The 19,330-nt window shown below is 46.6% G+C and overlaps 1 protein-coding gene across 4 annotated transcripts in view; it reads right to left on the bottom strand.

The window, feature by feature from the left end:
• ZDHHC14 (zinc finger DHHC-type palmitoyltransferase 14) overlaps positions 1–19,330 on the bottom strand; it is a 273,044-nt gene that overhangs the window by 19,222 nt on the left and 234,492 nt on the right. For all 4 annotated transcript variants that reach the window (XM_041742553.1, XM_041742550.1, XM_041742554.1 and 1 more), the window contains exons 4-7: positions 18,977–19,114; positions 15,514–15,562; positions 1,657–1,759; positions 448–557 (exon numbers count right to left, since the gene is read on the bottom strand). In XM_041742553.1, coding sequence (XP_041598487.1) covers positions 448–557; positions 1,657–1,759; positions 15,514–15,562; positions 18,977–19,114 — 400 coding nt within the window. The remainder of the gene's footprint in view (positions 1–447; positions 558–1,656; positions 1,760–15,513; positions 15,563–18,976; positions 19,115–19,330) is intronic.

Raw genomic sequence — 19,330 nt, 5'->3', positions numbered from 1 at the left:
TATTCTATATAACTCAGCTCTTAGCACCCATTTCTCCAGGTTTTCTGATTGCTTCCTACATTGCATCCTGGCCGCCCTACTAAGCTAACCACAGCTCTGTGTTCATCACAGATGTTCAAGATGACTCAATAATTAATGTGAGGCATGATCCTCAGTTTCCCTATTTCAATCCTTAGGAGATTTTTCCCTATCCTTGACACAAATTCAGTGAAAGAATAGAAAAGATGGCAGGAACAGCACGATAAACTGAGCCAGATTTCTATTTTACTAGGGCCACGACGCTGTGCATGAAGCCGACCACTGGCCCGGCGGTCATCCAGAGCGTGTGATCAAATCTAACAGTGGGTTTTGTGGCCGGGTCTCTACCTTGTAAGGCCTGTGCTGCCACAGCTAATTTGTTGGCTTTCCCCAGGTCCACTAAAGAGCGTGACGCTCTCCAAATCTCACCTTGGAGAGATGGGCCCACACAGGGCAACACAGCAATTTGTAAAGATATTCCCGTAGCTGTAAGGATTGTAATTCTCTTTGCCTCTTTTATTTGACCAAGATCCTTTAATCTGAAAGAAAAGGAGAGTCAATAAAACCAATGCCACAGTTTAGGTGAACTGGATTGTGAGAAGCTCATAAAGAATGCAAATCATTTTTACTCATTTCTTTGATAGAAGAAACTGAAGCATTTTCACAAGGAAAACTGACATTTACCCCAACCTTGCAAACATCCCCAAACAGCAGGTCAAATGAGTGGGAGAGTAACATTCTTTGGGGACAATGATCTCGGTCTACTACATGGTATACCAGCAGCTCCGCTCACAGAAGCCGATGGAGGTTTTTCTCAGATTCACAGTTGGCGTGCTCAACAGCCATGGAACGGATGGTGGCTGAGAGTGAACTGGGCTCCCCCAACTGCCAACTTCCAGCCTGCCTGAATCCGGCCTCACAATGTCACTGAAATAATTTCACAGGTTCAAATATCCACAGTTACGAAATACAGATAACTCCATTAATCTCTTAATTCAAGTATCATCAAGCCTTTAAGGCAATCTGACTGAATCTGAGGCATTTAATCGCTGTACTGACAGAAACTTCTGTCAGAATCTAAATATTCAGAACAAAGAGGACCAGGCCAATGAGCAACATTTCCAACATCATGTTTCCTGTTCTTATCCCTCCTCTCCAGCCGCATTAGGTCTAGGCAGATAATCCTGGACAAAACGTTAAACTCTGGGTCGGGGCGGCCTCTTCCAAAAATGAGACGAAGTGTTAAACGTGAGAGGTGGATTCATTTGTTCACCCCCTGCATGTCAGCCACTGTCTCTCTTCAGGGGATGTGTGACATGCGACTCACAAAACTACTGGAAAGGAAGAGAAGATAATCTCCTCCATTGGTGTTTGGAATTGGGTGTCACTTTGCAGGCCTCAGGATCTAAGGGACAAGGGACGTGGTCAGAAAGTAGGACAATTCAGAGATTCCCAACTGGGAATCATGGAGGCCAACGTAGGAAGATGCTTCTACCTCACAATCTTGGCTCTCGGAGGCTCGCTCTGGAATGGGATGTGCAGAAGGCCCTGGCGCCCAAGCCCTCCTCTCCTCTCCCCCTCCGCCTCTGGACACAGACACCCCCACCCCACCCCGACCCCGGCCCACCAGGAACTTACATCTTCATTGGTGGTCTGGTTGGAGCTGATCAGGTACGTGTGGAAGCCCGACAGGCCGACTATAGACCAGACGGAGAAGAAGCACACCACGGCCTCCAGCACAGTGGCCTGGAGTCAAGGAGCAGAACGGGGAAGGCAGGGAAAGCTCTCGGGGTGCCTGAGGAGCCGGGATGACGTGAGGTTTTGACGGGAAACACCCACAGACACTCCCTCAGGCCTGTCAGTCTGTCTGGTTTCACGTCAGGGTTGTCCCTAAGCCAGAGGAGCATCCTTCAGGGCCAGCACCGCGGCCCTCTCTCTTCCAGCTCCACCTCACTGGTGCTCAGGGAGCGATCACTGGGCTCCCTGCCGTTACCTGTTTCCTTTCTCACGGCTGGCCGTTCCCCCTGAGCGTCACCCCACCTGCCCTTTGCCTTTCCCCGCAACACACTGTGCAGCCAGCAAAGCCGGGGGAAGGCTGGCGGGAGCCGGCAGCGGCCCAGGCCGCCAAGGAAAGGCTCGACACTGAACACCACCACAGTCCCAGGCTTTAATCTCGCCTTCTGAATACCGAGAACTGTTGTGTCAACAGGTGTCTCCCCCAGCTTGATGCTGAGGGTGTGGGTGAACTGTCACAGTTGACAGTGATGTGCGGTCCCGGCCACCGGCAACTATAAGCCTGGGCAGGCCTTATCTTCATGGCTTTCTCTCTCCCTGGATGGTCCCTTCACCTGTTGGTGGCTGCCCACCCGCACCTACAGTTGGGCTTCGGAGTCAGCGGGGGCATTTCTCAGAGTGGCATCAGGGTGAGGTGTATCTTTACGTACGAGGACCCCTTAGCCCACCAGACACATAAGGCTATTTTCAGCTATTTGGTGGGCAACTAGGAAATGTGGATGTTGACCGACCAGACACTGAGCGATGAGGAGTTCAGAGTTCCACAAGATGCTCTATCACCGGAGGAGAGAGAGTGTGGTATTCTTCGACAGAGGAGATAAATCAACCCAGACTTTGGCAATTTGAAAGGACTAGAGAATTTTTCTGTCCCACAAATGTTTATAAAATTCTATTTACAAGATATAGATGTTTCTCAGGGAAAAAAAAATGTCCATCATACATCTGGGAGTTTGACTATACACCATGCGTCCCCCATCATTAAGTTACAGGCCGGAGAAGCAAATGCCCATGCGTTCTCGATGCTCCCACGGATTGAAGCCATAGATCATGCTGTAATACATCGCCATTGATTTTTTTTTTTTTTTAGGATTGGGTATAATTCATCTTTAGGCCAGAGAAATGAATATCATATTCAGTACAGTGTCATAATCGGCCATGTCATTATTAATAAATACCATCGTCTGGGGTGGCATATAAAAATAAGAGAAATGAACGGGCTCCTGCCCTGACTTTCCACATCAGGATAAACCGCTGGCTCTGCTCTTGGAGAGGCAGAAAAACGCTTTACTCTCCTAAGGTTTAAACTTCTAGAAACCGCAAGCACTCAGGAAAGCACCACCCTGAAATTAAATGGGTATCTGAAGAGGAGAAGAATGTGCTGCTGCCAGCTAGCTAAGACGAAAACAGCCCAGAGCACCCAGAGTCTTACAGATGCCAACCGCCGTGCTCCTGGTGGGCCCCGTCTGTTCCTCAGGGAGGCAGGCAGGAGGTAAACAAAAGGGAGGGGTAGTTACATCACTTGAGAAGAGGAAAGTAAGTTGGTATTTTGAAAAAGCAGGTAAGTATGGATATGTAGGGAGGATCTGTGGGGGCGCGCGCGAGAGAGAAGCAGACCCCACCCCAGGGCTGCCACCAGCCTGCGCACCCCTTTCATTTCTCCCAGAGTTGTTTGGGTAGGCAAGTGGTGATGAAGGGGGTTTCAGGGACACATGGGGACACACGGATGGTGGCCCTTGTAGCAAAGATGGTCTCATTCTCAACTGGCTTCTCAAGGTGAGGGCTCGCAGATGCCCCTCTTCTGACCATCCCAGCCCCCGTTTCGGGACAGACTGGGGAGGCAAGTCACACGGGGTTTGAAAGCAGAGGTGAAGTGCAGTGCAGGGAAAAGACAAGAGCTAGAAAGATCAGAGAGGAGGGGACACATGACAGAAGAGAAAGGATCAGGGTAGAAAAGGGAATAAAGAATGAAGGCAAAAGGTTTACTTGCCGAATAATACAGGCAGAGCCGAACTTCTGTCTCAGAAGTACTTTAGGTGTCTCTAAAAGTTTACGATCCAGGTAGAACGATGGTGATGTCAAAATATACACAAATGCATATGCGTGAACCATATAAAAACTGGCGTGTCAAAGCGGAGGAGGATCACAGCATTTAGGGTGGCTACCGCTCGTGTTCTGGCTGCTGTTCCATTTGCAATGCCACTTAAAACGATCACTCCTCAAAGGAGGCATTGTTACCAGTGGACACAGAACTTTAAAGGCTTATAGCTCCAAAAATAAACTTGCAGTTTTCTATATTATCTTGTGAGCATTAGAGGCGATTTATAAATAGCAGAATGCAGTTGCATGGTTAGCTCACAGCTGTGTCAAAATGACATGAATTCAAGGCAGGATGCAGGATGCAGCCCACCTGCGCTTGCCACTGATAGCGAATCCCCCCCCCCCACCCACCGTGTGTCTTAAGGAGTCGTCACCATCATCATAACCACTTGTGGCTGGTGTGTGTCTGGCTACGTGTCAGGTGGTACTCCAAAGGCTTCCCATGGATTAACTCACTTGATCCTCAGTGACCCAGGGAAAAGTGTGATTCCCAATTACCCAGTAGGGAAACTGAGGCAGAGAGCAGTTCAGTACTTTGCTTGAGAAATCGCAAAGCTGGGGATGGACCCCTGGAAGTGTGGTTGTGTCAGTGCAACAGAAAAGCCGTAGGCTGGATCCTTTCCTATTCCCGCTGAGGGCCCAGTTGCTCTAGGCTGACTATAACCCCTTGCTGGGGGAGGTGGGGACCCTCCTTGTCACAGATTAGTGACCCTATGGCAGCTTGAGTAGACCACAACCCTTCAACTTCACTCTTAGGCTGGGGGACAAATATTTAAACAACACATCTCACTGACTCGAAAGACAGATGTTGAAAATATCTACGCCATTATAAGATCAATATAAATTTCTCTTGAATGTATCAAAATCCATTTGCTGAGATTTTTAAAAGGGGAAATGAGGGAAAAACATGCCAATTCCACTAAGAGCCAATTTAATAAGCCGTTGGATGTTTATTGCTGCTGAGATGGTTCCAAATTATAGCAGTTACCATGGCCAGCTTCTGTCTCCCTCCAACCCCCAGTAAGACAGTGAGCTACTGCTGAGGCCAGGGGGGTGTCATCAAATTCCCTGTAGCTCCTAGCCCATGATGTTGCATATCGAAGTACTCACTAGATAGCTGTGGGATGCAAAACCCTGAAAAATGATGATGGGCAGACACGTCTCCATTGAATTTCTGCGCCATCCTAGGGGTGCCCGCTCTGTGCCTTTTTGTGGAGCCAGCCCTGCATTTAGGACAGAAGCGGTGGGGAAGGATTCACTCCCTGCCCTAAGGAAGTAAGGGTCTGTTTGCCTGTGGGAAGGTAAGCAAGGTGAGAGTCCCTTGCATACACGTGGGAAGAGTGTTGGGTTGGACAGCATGGTGGGGGCATCTCAGTATTTGGAAAATCACAAAAGGTGAGAGATCATGGAACTAAAGATTTTTTAACCTTTCTGGATCCCCCCTCTTTTCTCAGAAAAAAAATGCACACGTAATTGTTTCCTTATAATTTCAGAAGTTTTAGAAACTCCCCTGACACCTCTCCATAGATACACAAGGACCTGTTAAGATGTCCTGATTTATTTTAATCCCTTAATTTTACAGGTAGGAAGCTGAGTCCCAGAGAAGTCAAGCCTTTTATAAAAACTCATACAGTAGTTCATGGTAGAACTAAACTAGAACTTGGTCTCCAGAACTTCTAGGACACAAAGAACTCTTCCCAAGGCCCCATGTGATGGCAGTGTCACAAGACAGGCTGTCATCTGGGGGCTCGGAGCATACAGCCACAGGGCTGAGACCACCACGCTCATTATTCTCATGGTCTTTTCTCTCTTAGTATGTCACCAGCCATCTTTCCATTTTCCAGCAATCAGGCTGGTGATGGTATTTTTTGCCAAATCCAGATAATAGTTTATTTTAAGAAGTCTGTGTTTCATGTGCATTTCTTCACTGACCCAAACCCCCTGGATTCCAGAATGGTGGGAGAAGCCAAGTCCAGGAGCTGCCTCTTCTTGAGCACTGAGCTTATGAGGCTCTGGGGGGCACTTCTCTATGGAGCCAGAGCCCTCCTGCATTTTAATCTGCTTCAGGTCTCTGTCGTGGGTTCTGATGTTTAAAATGTAAGAAACCAATGTTCTTGGTAATCTTTTTTCTCCCCTAAAAATTACAGTAAATTCGGCAATGCTCCCTTACAGGAAGAGTTTTGATGGAAGAGTGGGTATCAGCAAGATTTCCCTTTCTTCTCCAGATTTAGCGTCTATGTCAGCATTTAATGCTTGTAAATATTTGGGTTCAGGAATTTGTCAGCATGTTTTCCTCATCCATCGGATGGGGAGATTCTTAGAGATGGGAAAATACAGCTTGTGTCCCCCTCACCCGAGTGCCATCTCTGTGTTTGGGGTGGGGTCTTCACATCTAAGTGATTCATGTGACAGACATATGGGAAGTCATGGAGACCCTTCAGTCTGGATCACGTGAACATCATCTCTCATTCTCTGAAATCCTTCTGTCCTACATTCTTTAATACTGAGAAATAAAGGTGCATATTCTCCCCCAATTAATCTATGAAGTCACTGTAATTCCCATCAAAATTCCAACTGGAATTTTAAATGAGAAATTAGCCAAACTGACTCTAAAATTCATCACAGAGAGAAAATGTGCAAGAATGGGTAAGAAAACTTGGGGGAAAAAAATCAAGGGTTAGGGGATGGGAGGAGAACGTTTAGTAAACAAAAGGAGGTGAGAGTGTGAAAGAGACATGTGGGCAAGTAGAGGTACTGAAAGCATTTCAAATTAGGGGCAGAAGAATACACTGGTGGTTCTCAAAATGTGGCCGGTGGAACCTTAGGGTCCCTGAGATACTTCAGGGAAACCCCCAGGTCAGAGCTATTTTCCTATCGATGCCAAAACATTATTTACCAGTATCGATGCTATTCTCTCCTTTGAGGGCTTCATCTAGAGGCTGCATGACACAAGACTCATGTCCTCACTCTCAGCAGAATAGAATGCCTGCTGGTGCATTCTGTGTTTTAAAAATTTCTCAGCTAGTTTTAAACATGACCTCTAGAAATTTATATATATATATATAATTATATATATATAATTAAGAAATCTAAATACTCGTCAACAGAAGCATACACTATGGTTCCTCTGCCTTCTGAAATTCTATATATATATAGAAATACATATATATTTCTATAATCTACATAAACAGAAGCTCTTTGGGTCCTCAATAATTTTTAAGAGTAAAAGAGTCCTGAGATCAAAAAGTTTGAGAACTGCCAGAATAGAATAGTGAGCATTACTGGGACACATCACTAAACATTTGGGAAAAATAAAGTGAGAATTTTAGTAAACACACACACAATCAGATTACAGAGAATTTACTCTAACTGAAGAAATAAAATATAAAAGAGGAAAAGAAAGGAAATAGTCTTACAATTTGGAAGTAGAAATATAAGTTACAAAATCTAGGAGTCATTATAGTCAATCTATAAAACTTATAGATTGATTTCATTAAAAAGTTAACCTTTTTTGTATTAAAATTAAGTTAAAAGGTAACTGACAAGTTGGGAGAAAAATATTGGCAAGAGATATTAAATGGTTATTGTTGAGAATAAAGAACATGTTAATAGGAAAAGAACACAGAACCGGATTACAAAATGGACAGAATACGGACTGGCATGTCGTGGCAATGGAAAAAAAGTCAACGAGCAGGAAAATAAGCACAGGTGACTATTATCCAGAAAATGGAAATTAAAACAATGATTTATTTTCCCCCCAACGAACTAGCAAAAGTCACAGAACCGATGGTATCCAATGTGGGTAAAGGTGTGAGGAACTAGGAGGACAAATTGGTACCACCCCTTTAGGGGACAATGTGGCATGCCTCATTAACTTCCATCTCAGAGATTCCACATTTAGCTGTCAATCCTGCAGAAACACTACTTGTGTGTAAGGAGACATGTGCAAGAGCACTCACTGCCTCATTTTTTAAGCGGAAAAAAAAATTAAGAAATCTAAATACTCATCAACAGAAGCATACACTATGGTTCCTCTGCCTTCTGAAATTCTCTAAAGCAATTGAGAAAAAATGAGGTAGATCCACATGTTGACACGGAAGTTATCTTCAGAAAATATTTAAAAATCAAACCATTGGATAATGCAAAGAGTATGACCCTTTTCAGATAGAAACTGTCCCTGCAACAGTATATTGTTATGTGTATGGATTCCTAGAATACCACCTGGGAAGACCCACAAAAACTGACAACGATTCTTACAAAACGATGGAGGAATGGTCAAGAGCAGTGCTCCTTTTTTTACTCTTATGTTTCTATTTGAAATCTTTTACAGAGAGAGTATGGTCTTGTTATCCTTGAGTGATTTAAGAAACCCGACACCATCCTCCCGCACTTTGTGACCTCATGAGAGGTCATCTGATGCTTATTCTTCATGGGACTCCCTCAGTCTGACTGGCTAGGGGCAGCAGGAAAGCATCTTGGTTCCCTGCGTGGAGAGAGGGGCTGGTGGTGGGGAGATCCGGACTCCAGTTCTGGCAATACCACTGAGCACAAATTGAGGTCATGTGACCCTTCAGTGCAGGCCCAGCTGTCGGGACCTAAGGACACCTGTCCTGCCTATTTTCTGGGGTCCCTCCGAGGATCCACAGATAGGGGGATAGGAGGGTTTGTCCTGAAAGCCGAGAGTAGCTAGCAAAGACCTGTGCTGCCTTCATGAATCTTGCAATGGGCAGTAGGGCGTCCCTCCTTTCTGAGAGCACTGAGCCAACCGCAAGCCTACTACCAAATTCCATTAAAGCAGAACCATGCCCATTAGGCCATGGGTGCCTTTCAGACAGTGTACCTCGAAATGAATGCAAATTTGGGATAAAACGGCTCTCCATCAAAAGCCTCCACACACATAGAATCAATTACTGTTTGATTTACCAACCACTGAAGACTCTTGTTTGGGAGCGCTGAACAATAAGTCATGATTAAAAATGACTGTAATCCTTTTAATTGGATGTTAATGCCATTTCATTGCAATGATTGTTGATCACGGGGCTTCCCCTCTCGGGCTCCTCCTCCGATGACGCGGGTGGCCTGGGGTCCCTTCCCTGTGGGGCTCTACCTCGCAGACCCTCAAAGCCGGTGAGCCGGAGGCGTAGCCACGTGGCTCTCCCGGCACCACGTGACTGGTTCCCCATTTCTTATGAGGTTGTAGCCCTGTCACTGCAGGCTCATGACTTTTTCACCTTTCTATATTTCATGCAAGGAACCAAGGAGGATTCAAAAGTTGCTCTAGCCTCACGTGGAGGTTCCCGGGGGTCATCTCTTAGTTCTGCTTCTAAATATATTTCAAATAGGACTAATTTCTCCCAAAACCAGCGCTAGCTATCTCCCTTTTCTGTTGTGTACTCTTTCCCCTGGACACCCAGGGCTGAACCCTCAGAATGGGCTCTGAAACCCCCTCCTGTCCCCTCCTAGCAGTACTGATCTGATTGCCTAGCTGTCAGCTGAGCTGTCCCCTTGTCACCCATTCCAATTTTGGGGGTCTTTCCCCTGCAAAAGTCTCCTCCCTCCCTCCATGTGTTCCCTGCTGCAAGATGAATTCTTAAGAACACAATAATAACAAAACCCAGCTGCGATGAGTTCATTCATTTGCCAAAGCTGTAAGCTGGTCCCACTCCTCACAGGTACACGATGAGGTAGGGGCCCTTCCCTTCCTAGGAGCAGTCACTCTTGACCACCCCCCCCCCCCAACCAGGGCTGAGCTATCACAGCACCCTCCCACTACGCCCACTGTGTGCATGAGTCCCAAGTGCATCTGTGTATTTATACCATCTGGGCAGAGGGCCTATTGACTGGAAGCACCTTTGAGCTGCTGTAGCCAGCACCCTGCAGATCCTGCTGAGCGATGAACACACCCTAATGAACACAAAGCTGGCTCCAGCCCTACAGAGACACCAGGCCTTGCTCAGGCTCTTGGCCCTGCTTGGGACCTCTCCCCTCCATGTCCTGTTGGAACTTGCCTCATCTTTCCAAGCCCCGTGCAGACACCACCTGCCAAAGCTTTTCCTGATTTCCCTGCACGAGGCCCTTCTGGACCTCCAACCTCACCTCAAGCATGCTCTGATCCTTGATACCACTTAAGACTTACACTGCTTTTCAGAAATCCGAGTCATCCACCAGCTCTTGGCATCAACAGATGCTCGTCAAGAAGAATGAATCAGCCTGCCCACCCTCGCTGCTCTGCCCTCTTTGACAGAAGGGCGGGTGTATCCTTCTCCACTTTGTAACCATGGCAGATTTCGCACGTAGTGGGTGTTCGGTTGAATGGTCTTGAAAGAAACAGATGCCCAGTGGACCTTCTCCGTTGGAACCTGTCCGGCTGTGTGGATGGAAGACTGAGTGCCATTCTTTGTGGAGAACACTCTCCTTTTGTCTTTCCCTGGAGAAGGCCAGGAGTTCCTGAGAGTCTGTAGCACCCAGCCACCACTGCCTCTGCTCATCTGAGGCTGAGATGAGAGGGAGGAAATGGCCCCAGGCCACTGGGAGATAGGGGGAGTGGTGGAGGGAGGGCTGGCCAGGGGCTCTGAGGCCCGGGTGGCTTCCTTGCCCTCACTCACCACGGGTGGGCTCTGGGCGGGCTTGCTGGCTCTTCCCTGCGTCTCCTCCTCCTCCTCCTCCTCCTCCTCCTCCTCCTCCTCCTCCTCCTCCTCCAAGCTCTGTCCACTCAAACTAGACACCGTCCAGTCCAGACTACTTACTGAGTGAGCTGATGGGTTCCTTTCTCCTGAGGTCCTGCTGCTGTCACACAGGCCCCATGAGGCACTTCAGTTATTTCCATCATTTGTGTCAGTATTTCCGAAAAGTTGTCTCGATTAGTTGTTAATTAGCCACCTGTGTTTCTAATTTCTCTCATTTCCTCCACGACATGGCTTTTAGTTGGATCTTTTGCAGAAAATCCACTGGGAGAAAAACCTTTGCCTGTGTCCTGATTCCTCATCAGGATATTTTGACACCACGGTCAGGAGATCAGATGGGAGGCCACTGAAAAATTTTAAACTTAAGTTACTTTCTTGCCCGAGAACACTCGACAGGGTCACATGCAGAGGCTACATGGGATTTCAGTCCGGTGCTCAGGCAACTCCCCAGAAAACCTCTTGTTTTAAGAACTTGGTGTGGTATGGACTCCTGCTCCACACAGACTACAGGGCTGGAGAGGATGAGCTCAGGGCAGCAGGGTCGTCAGCCAGGGAACAGTCTCCATGAGTGTGAAGTGTCACAGATCAGCCTCATCATCAGAAATCGACCACCTCCAAAGAGACTCCCAAACTCTCAGGGCCTCAGCAATGGGAGGGAGCTTGGAGGTATTAACATAATCTGATGCTAGAACCTCCTACCACACCGGCTTGCACGATCCACCCTCTTGCGGGCCACCCCTAGTCTCTGTGACCTCATTGTTGCCCCAGTGGTGAGCACCCCTTTCTCTGGAAGCTGAAAACAGCCCCTTGGAAACACTGCCTGGCTATCCCCTACCACGTCCAAAGCCACATGGGTGTCCCCAGGAAACGCAGGAGCCCAAAATACTGAACAGATATCCTAATGGGAACCAGCCTTACCACACATAGATTATCACTAATAACCAGAACTTAATATTTTTTCAAAAACACAGCACAACCTCATAGAACCCAAAACATGTTTTTTCTTCTGGAATACAAATTCATGATAAATCACTAGACCTCAATGCTTCTTATTAGACCCACTCGATAGAAGGAGGGATTCTTCTTCAAAGCAGGTACTGAAAACAGAGAAAACCCATCAGCACCAAGAGCCTGTAGGCAGTCATAGCAATCAGGGGAGGAGTGGCCAGTGGCACATGAAACAATTAATGTTCTTTGTAATTAAAAAAAAAAAAACCAGCACCTCACTTTTTAGTGTGGGTAAGTCCGATGTTCCTAAAGTTTTCTACCGCTTCCAGAAGGAGTGAAGAAGATTCAAATTGGGACTGCTGTTCAGGCTGCTCCCATCATCTCCCCACCCATCTCTATCCTGCTGGGCTGCTGTGCTGTCACATTCCCCCTGGCATCTTGCTCTTGGTCCCCAATTTTCTCTGGGAGAAAATCAGACAGTCTTTATGTCAGCTCTGGTAGCTGCCCTGGGATATTCTGGCTTCAGCTTTAGGTCACCTTTTTACCAGCAGGAGCCCAATATGATAGTGGATTAAAAAGTGCCACAAAATCTGACTTCAGGAGAGGACACACACACACACACACACACACACACACACGTGTGTGTGTGTGTACATATATACATATACATATATATGTACACACACACCGTATATGTGGTATGTGTGTGTGTCTGTGTACATATATACTAACCCATCAACTCTGCCCGCCCTCCTCCTAGAGTGACACAAATGTTGAAAAGGAAGGGGGGACAGACATAGACTCAGAAGTGAGCTGGATCATTAGAGAGCTTTATGGATGGGTCTAGAAAGAAATCCTCTCAAATCAGCCTGCACTTGAGTGCCTAATTCCAGGGCACCTCCTCCCCAAAGGCCTGTGGGGCTGACAGAACAGCCCATCATCCCCAAAGATGTCCTAATCCTTGGCAGCTGTGAATACATCACTTACATGGCAAAAGGGAGTTGTAGACTGGAGGTCACAGACCCTGAGATGGGAAGATTATCCTGAATTCTCAGGTTGTGGCTACTCTTTAAAAAGTAGAGAGCTTTTCTGGCTGAGGTCAGAGTGATGGGTGGAAGAGAGGCAGGAGAGCTTCAAAGTGTGGGAGGGACCTGACCCATTGCTGCTGGCTTTGAAGAGCAAGGAAGAAATGAATCAGAGAAAGCAGCAAAAAAAGGGCCTTAGTCCTGTAGCCCACGAACTTGGTCAACCACCTGAACCAGCCCAAGAGAGGATCCCCCCTGCAGCTTCTGGATAAGAGTCCAGGCTGGTGATACCTTGATTTTAGCACTGTGGGACCCAGAGCAGAAAAAAGCCAAGCCTGCTGGACTTCTGACCTACAGAGTGGCACGACAATTAATTTATATTGCTTTAAGTCTCCAAAATACAGCTGGGTGCATGCTGGGGCTGTGCTGACGGAGGGCTGGCCTGGAACAGGCAGGACATCCAGCAGCTGTGTCTGGATGCCATAAGGGCCCTTCATGCCTTCAAAGTGGGCTGTGGCATCGTTGGCTCTCACTGGACCATGTGGCTGCCAAGCTCCAGAATGTGGAGGACATACCTGGGTGACAACCACAAAGCAAAAACCTTGGCATCTAGATATGGCAACACCATTGGAAAGGCAGTGGTTGAGATTTTGTGAGTTTTCAAAGTCTGGGCCACAGCATAAACTCTTTACCTCTACCTGAGAATGATATTTCCAGGGAAAATAGCCTGAACCTAGGAAGAGTGTTTCTCTTTCTTCTCCTTTCCACGCAAACTGTTTCTCCAGCAAAGTCAGCATGCCGCTTTTTCTACCAGCATTTGTCTATTCTCCTTCCTGGGGAACACAATGCTCTTGATTATACCCACTATGGGCACAGCCAAATCATGAGAATGAGCAGACGTGTGCTCTAAAAGAAGGTTCTGGCAGAGACCACCCATTGCACATATTGCCACAAAAAGAAGCTTCTTTGAAATCACTCCTGTCATGCATGTAAACAATGCTCCCATGCTGGATGTTCTCACTCATATTCCATATAACTGATTTTGTCACCATAGCATGTCAAGTACAGAGTGGCTGACTCTTGCAGGTCAAAAACTTCAAGACACAAAAGGGTTGAAAGAAATAACCTCAGATCTCTAATTAATTGTGAGGGTAGCAGGAAGCCAGGACTCGCTACCTGGTCCTTCCTCATGATATGATATGATAAGATCCATGAGTTGGGGGGACACCTGGGTGGCTCAGTGGTTGAGCTTCTGCTTTTGGCTCAGGTTGTGATCCCAGGGTCCTGGGGTCAAGTCTCGCATCAGGCTCCCTGCAGGGAGCCTGCTTCTCTCTCTGCTTATGTCCCTGCCTCTCTCTTTCTGTGTCTCTCATTAATGAATGCATGAATAATAATAATAGTAATAATAATAATTAAGATCCATGAGTTGGGTGGTCTGTAATAGACACCACGAAGCCCTGCCAGCAGCAAACTATATTATAAAATGCTACATGACCAGCATGTTTTCACAATGTGACCAATTCCCTGAAAGACAGCTGAGCCTCTTTTTCTGGGAAAAAAAGACAAAGCTTGTAAGATATGCCAAAGCAACATGTCTTGAAAATAGAAGGGCACAGAGATGATGGCGGAGGGGTCACCCCTGGCAGGGCTGGGGAGAAGGATGGCGAATGACATTTCCCATGGGTGTTCTTAGCAGCCATGAACATGGAGAATTCCATTCTCAGGACTACCTTTCCTTCTGGATAACTTATAGTTAGCTCTTGCCTCCTTTAACAGAAGACAGGACATACCTGTAAAATGTATTCTTCAAGTCCCCCTTGTATATCTTCTATATGTCCCTGTCCCCTTTGTAAGAAATTAGTTGACTATAGAATCTGTACCTCCAAACAATATTCTGTGCTATCTGTAAACACAGAAGCACCAAAAAGGAGATACTTTATATAATGCAAATACATACAAGACCACATTTGTTTTCACGTATCTTAATATCACACACACACACACACACACACACACACACACACACACACACCAGCATCACACTGTGTACCCCAGCTCCTAGGGACATGAGGCAGGTACAAGATATGTACATCTTAGTAAAGTTCTTCATTCATTGTTTAAGGATTCTCTTCCACAAGATGAAGATTACTTCTGTGAGTAATGAGAAGTTCAAGTCCAGACTACTTGGTTATATGAAAAAGAAAGAGCGCTGGATCCCAGATGGAGCCAGGTCAATGGGTCCAGGAGGCCAACTCTACAGTAATGAACATGAAACTTAGGGGGACAGGTGAGGCAGGGAGCCCATTCGAGCACATCATGGGTGAACATTTTTCTTTCAAGAAGTTCAAAATACAATGGCACGTGCCCATACATACTCTTTGGTAGGATGGGATTAATCCAATTAACTTGAGATTGACCATCTTTAGTCCATTCAAGACTGAGAAAAAGTGTTTTGTTCCTAGAAATAATAAAGGTTATCTGGACTGCCTGAAGGCATGACAAAGGCACACCCAGAAGGAATTTATAGAGGGGGCCAGAGGATTCCCATCTGGTGACCTCACGGCGAGAAGGTGACCCACACAGGGGCATCTAGAAATACTCTGCAGGGATCAAAATGAGGTCAGCTGGACCTTGCAAGCCCTTCTCCCCAACCAACCTGATTTAACACAAATCAATGCAGGGTGAACAAGAATTTACACTTGGCTTTCTAGCTAAAGAGCACTTCAATTTAAACATGGCTAAATGAGTCATGTCGAGGTTCAAGCATTCAGACATGACTACTCATGGCCAATGAATATAGGTTTTTTTTTTTTTTTTGGATGGAATGAAAGAGAATACAATTTCTGAGAAGAAAAGCCAAGGCACAGATGAAGAGGTCGTTGAGTAGAAAGTCAGCCCAATACTTAACACATTAGCATTGTGAAAAACAGGGCAACCAGAAAGGATATCTTGCAGGACTGTCCTTAAGAGCATTGAGGAATCCTGTCTGTTGTGAACCTGTGGAAATGAAACCAAAGTTTAGCATTTAAAAACATTCACCTCCAGAAAAACAGCCTTCGTGTTGAAAGCTCCCTCATCTACATAAAAATAATAGGTGTCTAAAGATCAATTAAACAATTATATTTTGTTGTGCTACGGCACCCAGTATGCTGATCAGGGATTGAGATTCCACTGAAGTTATTCAACAAGAAAAATGGCAGATTCATAATTAGACCCAACATCTGCAGGATATTTTTTCAATAAAAGCAGATGGATGTCTGCATACTTTCCCATAAATTATAGTTTGATTACCCCTTTGTTTTCCTCATTTTAATAGGAAAACAGAATACTGTATGCTATTTTTTTCCTCTTCTTTTATGAAAGACTGTTTTTCCAAAGTTTGTTAACTGTTGACCTCGGACATGCTATATACTAGGCTACATATAAAAGACGTCTTCATCTGCACCCAGAGTAAATAAACTCAGAGAACTGGAGTTTATTACTCACTCCTTTAAGAGTGAATAGTTCGTGCAAAGAAATTTCTCTAGGGCTTTGAGTAAAGAGGCATCTGACAAGAAGCCATTTTAATGTGCTGGCTTCATGGTTTTTAAACACAAAGGCCCATGTGGAGGAACTCTTGGCCTTCCTGTCCTGGGGCGGCATGAAACTGTGTTTTGGGGATATCACCCAACCTGGGGCAGCAACGAGAGAAACAGGGAGAAGGGAGACAGTGTCTGTGTTGCTGCGGCCACACAGGGCAGTCGAGGCAGGGGCCCTGATCCCTCTGTGTAAGTGGGAACCAGGTCCAGCCATGGGAAGGCTGAGAGTGGGGTGGCTCACATCTGTTCTCAGGGTCCCATTTCCCCTATCACTGTCTTCCCCACTGGCCACTACTGAGGCACAAGGATGTGCCGGGTGCTAGGATGCTAAAGGGTGGGGAAATGAATAAGGAAAGCTTAAGGCTTTCTCTTCCATCTCTGCTAGGCCAGGGGGCAGGGGGCGCAAAACCAGCAAGCGGGCTGGGGCAGATCGTAGAGCAAACACACTCTTGAGGCAGAATGAGGACACTAGAAGAAATGACTTATCTTCCCCTACTGAACCCAAGCTCATTCACTTTCCCAAATTTTCCTTTCTTGTTTTCTTGATAAGAATGCCTGGCTGTCAGGTTCCCCAGATTCTCCTCCGGGGCCCCCCTTCCTATCATGGCCCCCCACCCCCTCCCAGATCCTGTTACCTGGCAGGGAGAACCCAGGCGACAGTTCTCCAGCTGCTCTCAAATAGTGTTCTGCCTTTGCCAATGTTTTCAGAATTTTAGGGGATCATGGGAAGCACGTAAAAACCTGCCTTTCCTGAGAGCATTGAGTGCCGAGCCAAGTCAGGGGGTATGTGGGGTTGTTGAGGCAGGGTGTGGGGGTTGTGGGTGGTGCATAACAAGGGGGAAGGACAATCCGTATTTGCTTTTGTTCAACATATTCAGGTAACTTGTAAGCAGATAAATTCTGAACTTTTTTTGTGGAGGAATAGGATTAACAATATATAGGCATAAACTACAGCAAACTCTGTTTTGCTGGATCTTGGGTGACTAAGATGTTAGGGGAGATGATAGTGAAGTGTACATCACCCAACTGTGGTGGTAGTGGAAGGCTTCACTCTGAGTGTGTGTGTGTGTTCCCAGAGCTCACGTGTGCAGGCATGCAAGTGAAAACCAGCACTTGATGTCCAGAATGCAGGGGTGAAGCCATAAGTACATTTCAATAACATACATAGGAAAGCATTCTGAAGTTGCTAAAGATGATATAAGAACATCAACTTTAAATGCTATTTTTTTTATGTCGTAAATGTGCTACAGCCTTGGTGCTTATTTACTCTTGTTTCTGATTCTTTGGTCTATTAACACACAGATAGGACCCTGGCTGCATTTTTGTCACTTTTTAACTCTGAAATTAGAGAGAAAAGGTGCCTCTGTGGGGCCACGAATACTGTGGAAAGGGCCTGTCATGACTGAATGGTCATCCTCCTCCTGGGATCCCACTGAGTCCTGGCTCTCAAGCATAGATTACAGACTGGTGTCACATTTGCATGGAGGGATTCCAGTCAAAAAGAAGGGACCTAAGTTTTAAAATGCCATGAAAACATGGGAGATCCCATGTAATGTCCAAATCTGGCCAACAAACTCTCCATACTGCTGACTTGCCCCAGGCCCCAACTGACACCACCAAGAGAAGCAGAAGGTGACTCCAGCCTGAGCACACCCCATCTGTGGCTTCAGTACTGCTGCAGGGGAAGCCAGTGAGGCTGAAGCCAGAAACTGCCTGGAACGTTGCAGGAGGGAGCTCTAGGCTTGCTGGCGGGTGGATGTGATTCAGGAATGTGGACAGGGGCACCGCTGGCCTGCAGGGTCGCTAATGGCCCTGGGATTGAAGTTTAAAGGCTTAAATTCCTAGGTCAAAGCTGATTCACTTCCTTCTCATCATTCCCTGTTGTTGGAAAGCCGATAATCAAGAGACAAAGGAAATTCGAAGTTATGACCTTGAGAATGGGAAAGGAAGATGTCATTTGCTTGGGCAAGTACTTAGTAAAATCCTTCCTATTCCAAATCTCATTTTTAATGAAGTTCCTTCCTTCAGGGATTTACTAATGTGAAGCAGATAACTGAAAATCTTTTCAATCATGTATCTTCAATGTGTGTGTGTGTGTGTGTGTGCATGCATGCGAGGAGACCCAGTCTTTATCCCCAGACATTGTTTCCTAGGGATGGCGACTGTTCTCGCTTAAGCTGGTGTCACGTTAAAAACAAAACTTCTGTTTGATGGTTATCATTGCAGCACATTATCCTTTGTGCAAAATGTGGGAATGACTCTTCCAAGGGATCCCTTCGCAAAAGAGAAAGTGAGGTCCTTGAGGTTGGAACAGGGGCAAATGTATCAAGGAAAAAGTCTTGTAAGTGAAAGAGAACCTGATCTGGGTGACCTGGCAGCTGTGGCTGGAAGGATGAGGAATGGGGAGTAGAAGGAATGATTGGGGAGGGCAGGGGGAGGGCAGAGAAGAGGGTTGGGGGTGACAGGGAGGGAGGGAGGACAGGGAGAGAGGGAAGAGACGGTGACAGGGAGGGGTACAGGGAGGGAGGACAGGGAGGGGGGACAGGGAGGGAGGGGGACAGGGAGGGGGGACAGGGAAGGAAGACAGGGAGGGGGGACAGAGAGTGGGACAGGGAGGGGTGACAGGGAGGAGGGAGGGGAACAGGGAGGGAGGACAGGGTGGGGAAGAAGAGTGCATGAAAGGGGCAGGCTGGAAGTAAGGAGAGGAACAGGAAGAGGATAAGAGAAGAAAGAGAAAGCCCGAAATGATCAAAATATTAACTCAAAATTAAATCAGAAAAGCAAAGGCAGGCAAATGGTTACATACGTAATCTGATTTCGCCAGCATACTTACGAAGAATGACGTGGGTGATAACGAATGCAAATATAAAGACTGTCAGAAAAGACAGAGATAAAATAAACATATAAAAAAATCTGTAGTTTCTTTTGCCCACACAGTTGCCTACCCAGGGACAGTGGTGATCAAACCGTTCTGAAATGAGAGGCAGAGAAAAAAATAGGGAAATCAGTTAATAAAATGTCATTTTACACGAGGGAGCCCCCCCCCCCGCCGCTCCCCAGTACCCTGGGAACACAGTCGGCCCTTGAATGGTGCGGGGGCTTGGGGCACTGACGGCCACACAGCTGGGACCCCACCTCACGCTGACCCCCCGAAACAACCTACTGTCAGCCTCCTGTGGACTGGGAG

The sequence above is a fragment of the Vulpes lagopus genome, chromosome 2 (genome assembly GCF_018345385.1).
Source record: "Vulpes lagopus strain Blue_001 chromosome 2, ASM1834538v1, whole genome shotgun sequence".
NCBI classification, from domain to species: domain Eukaryota; kingdom Metazoa; phylum Chordata; class Mammalia; order Carnivora; family Canidae; genus Vulpes; species Vulpes lagopus.
This window is presented reverse-complemented; position numbering and strand designations above follow the sequence as displayed.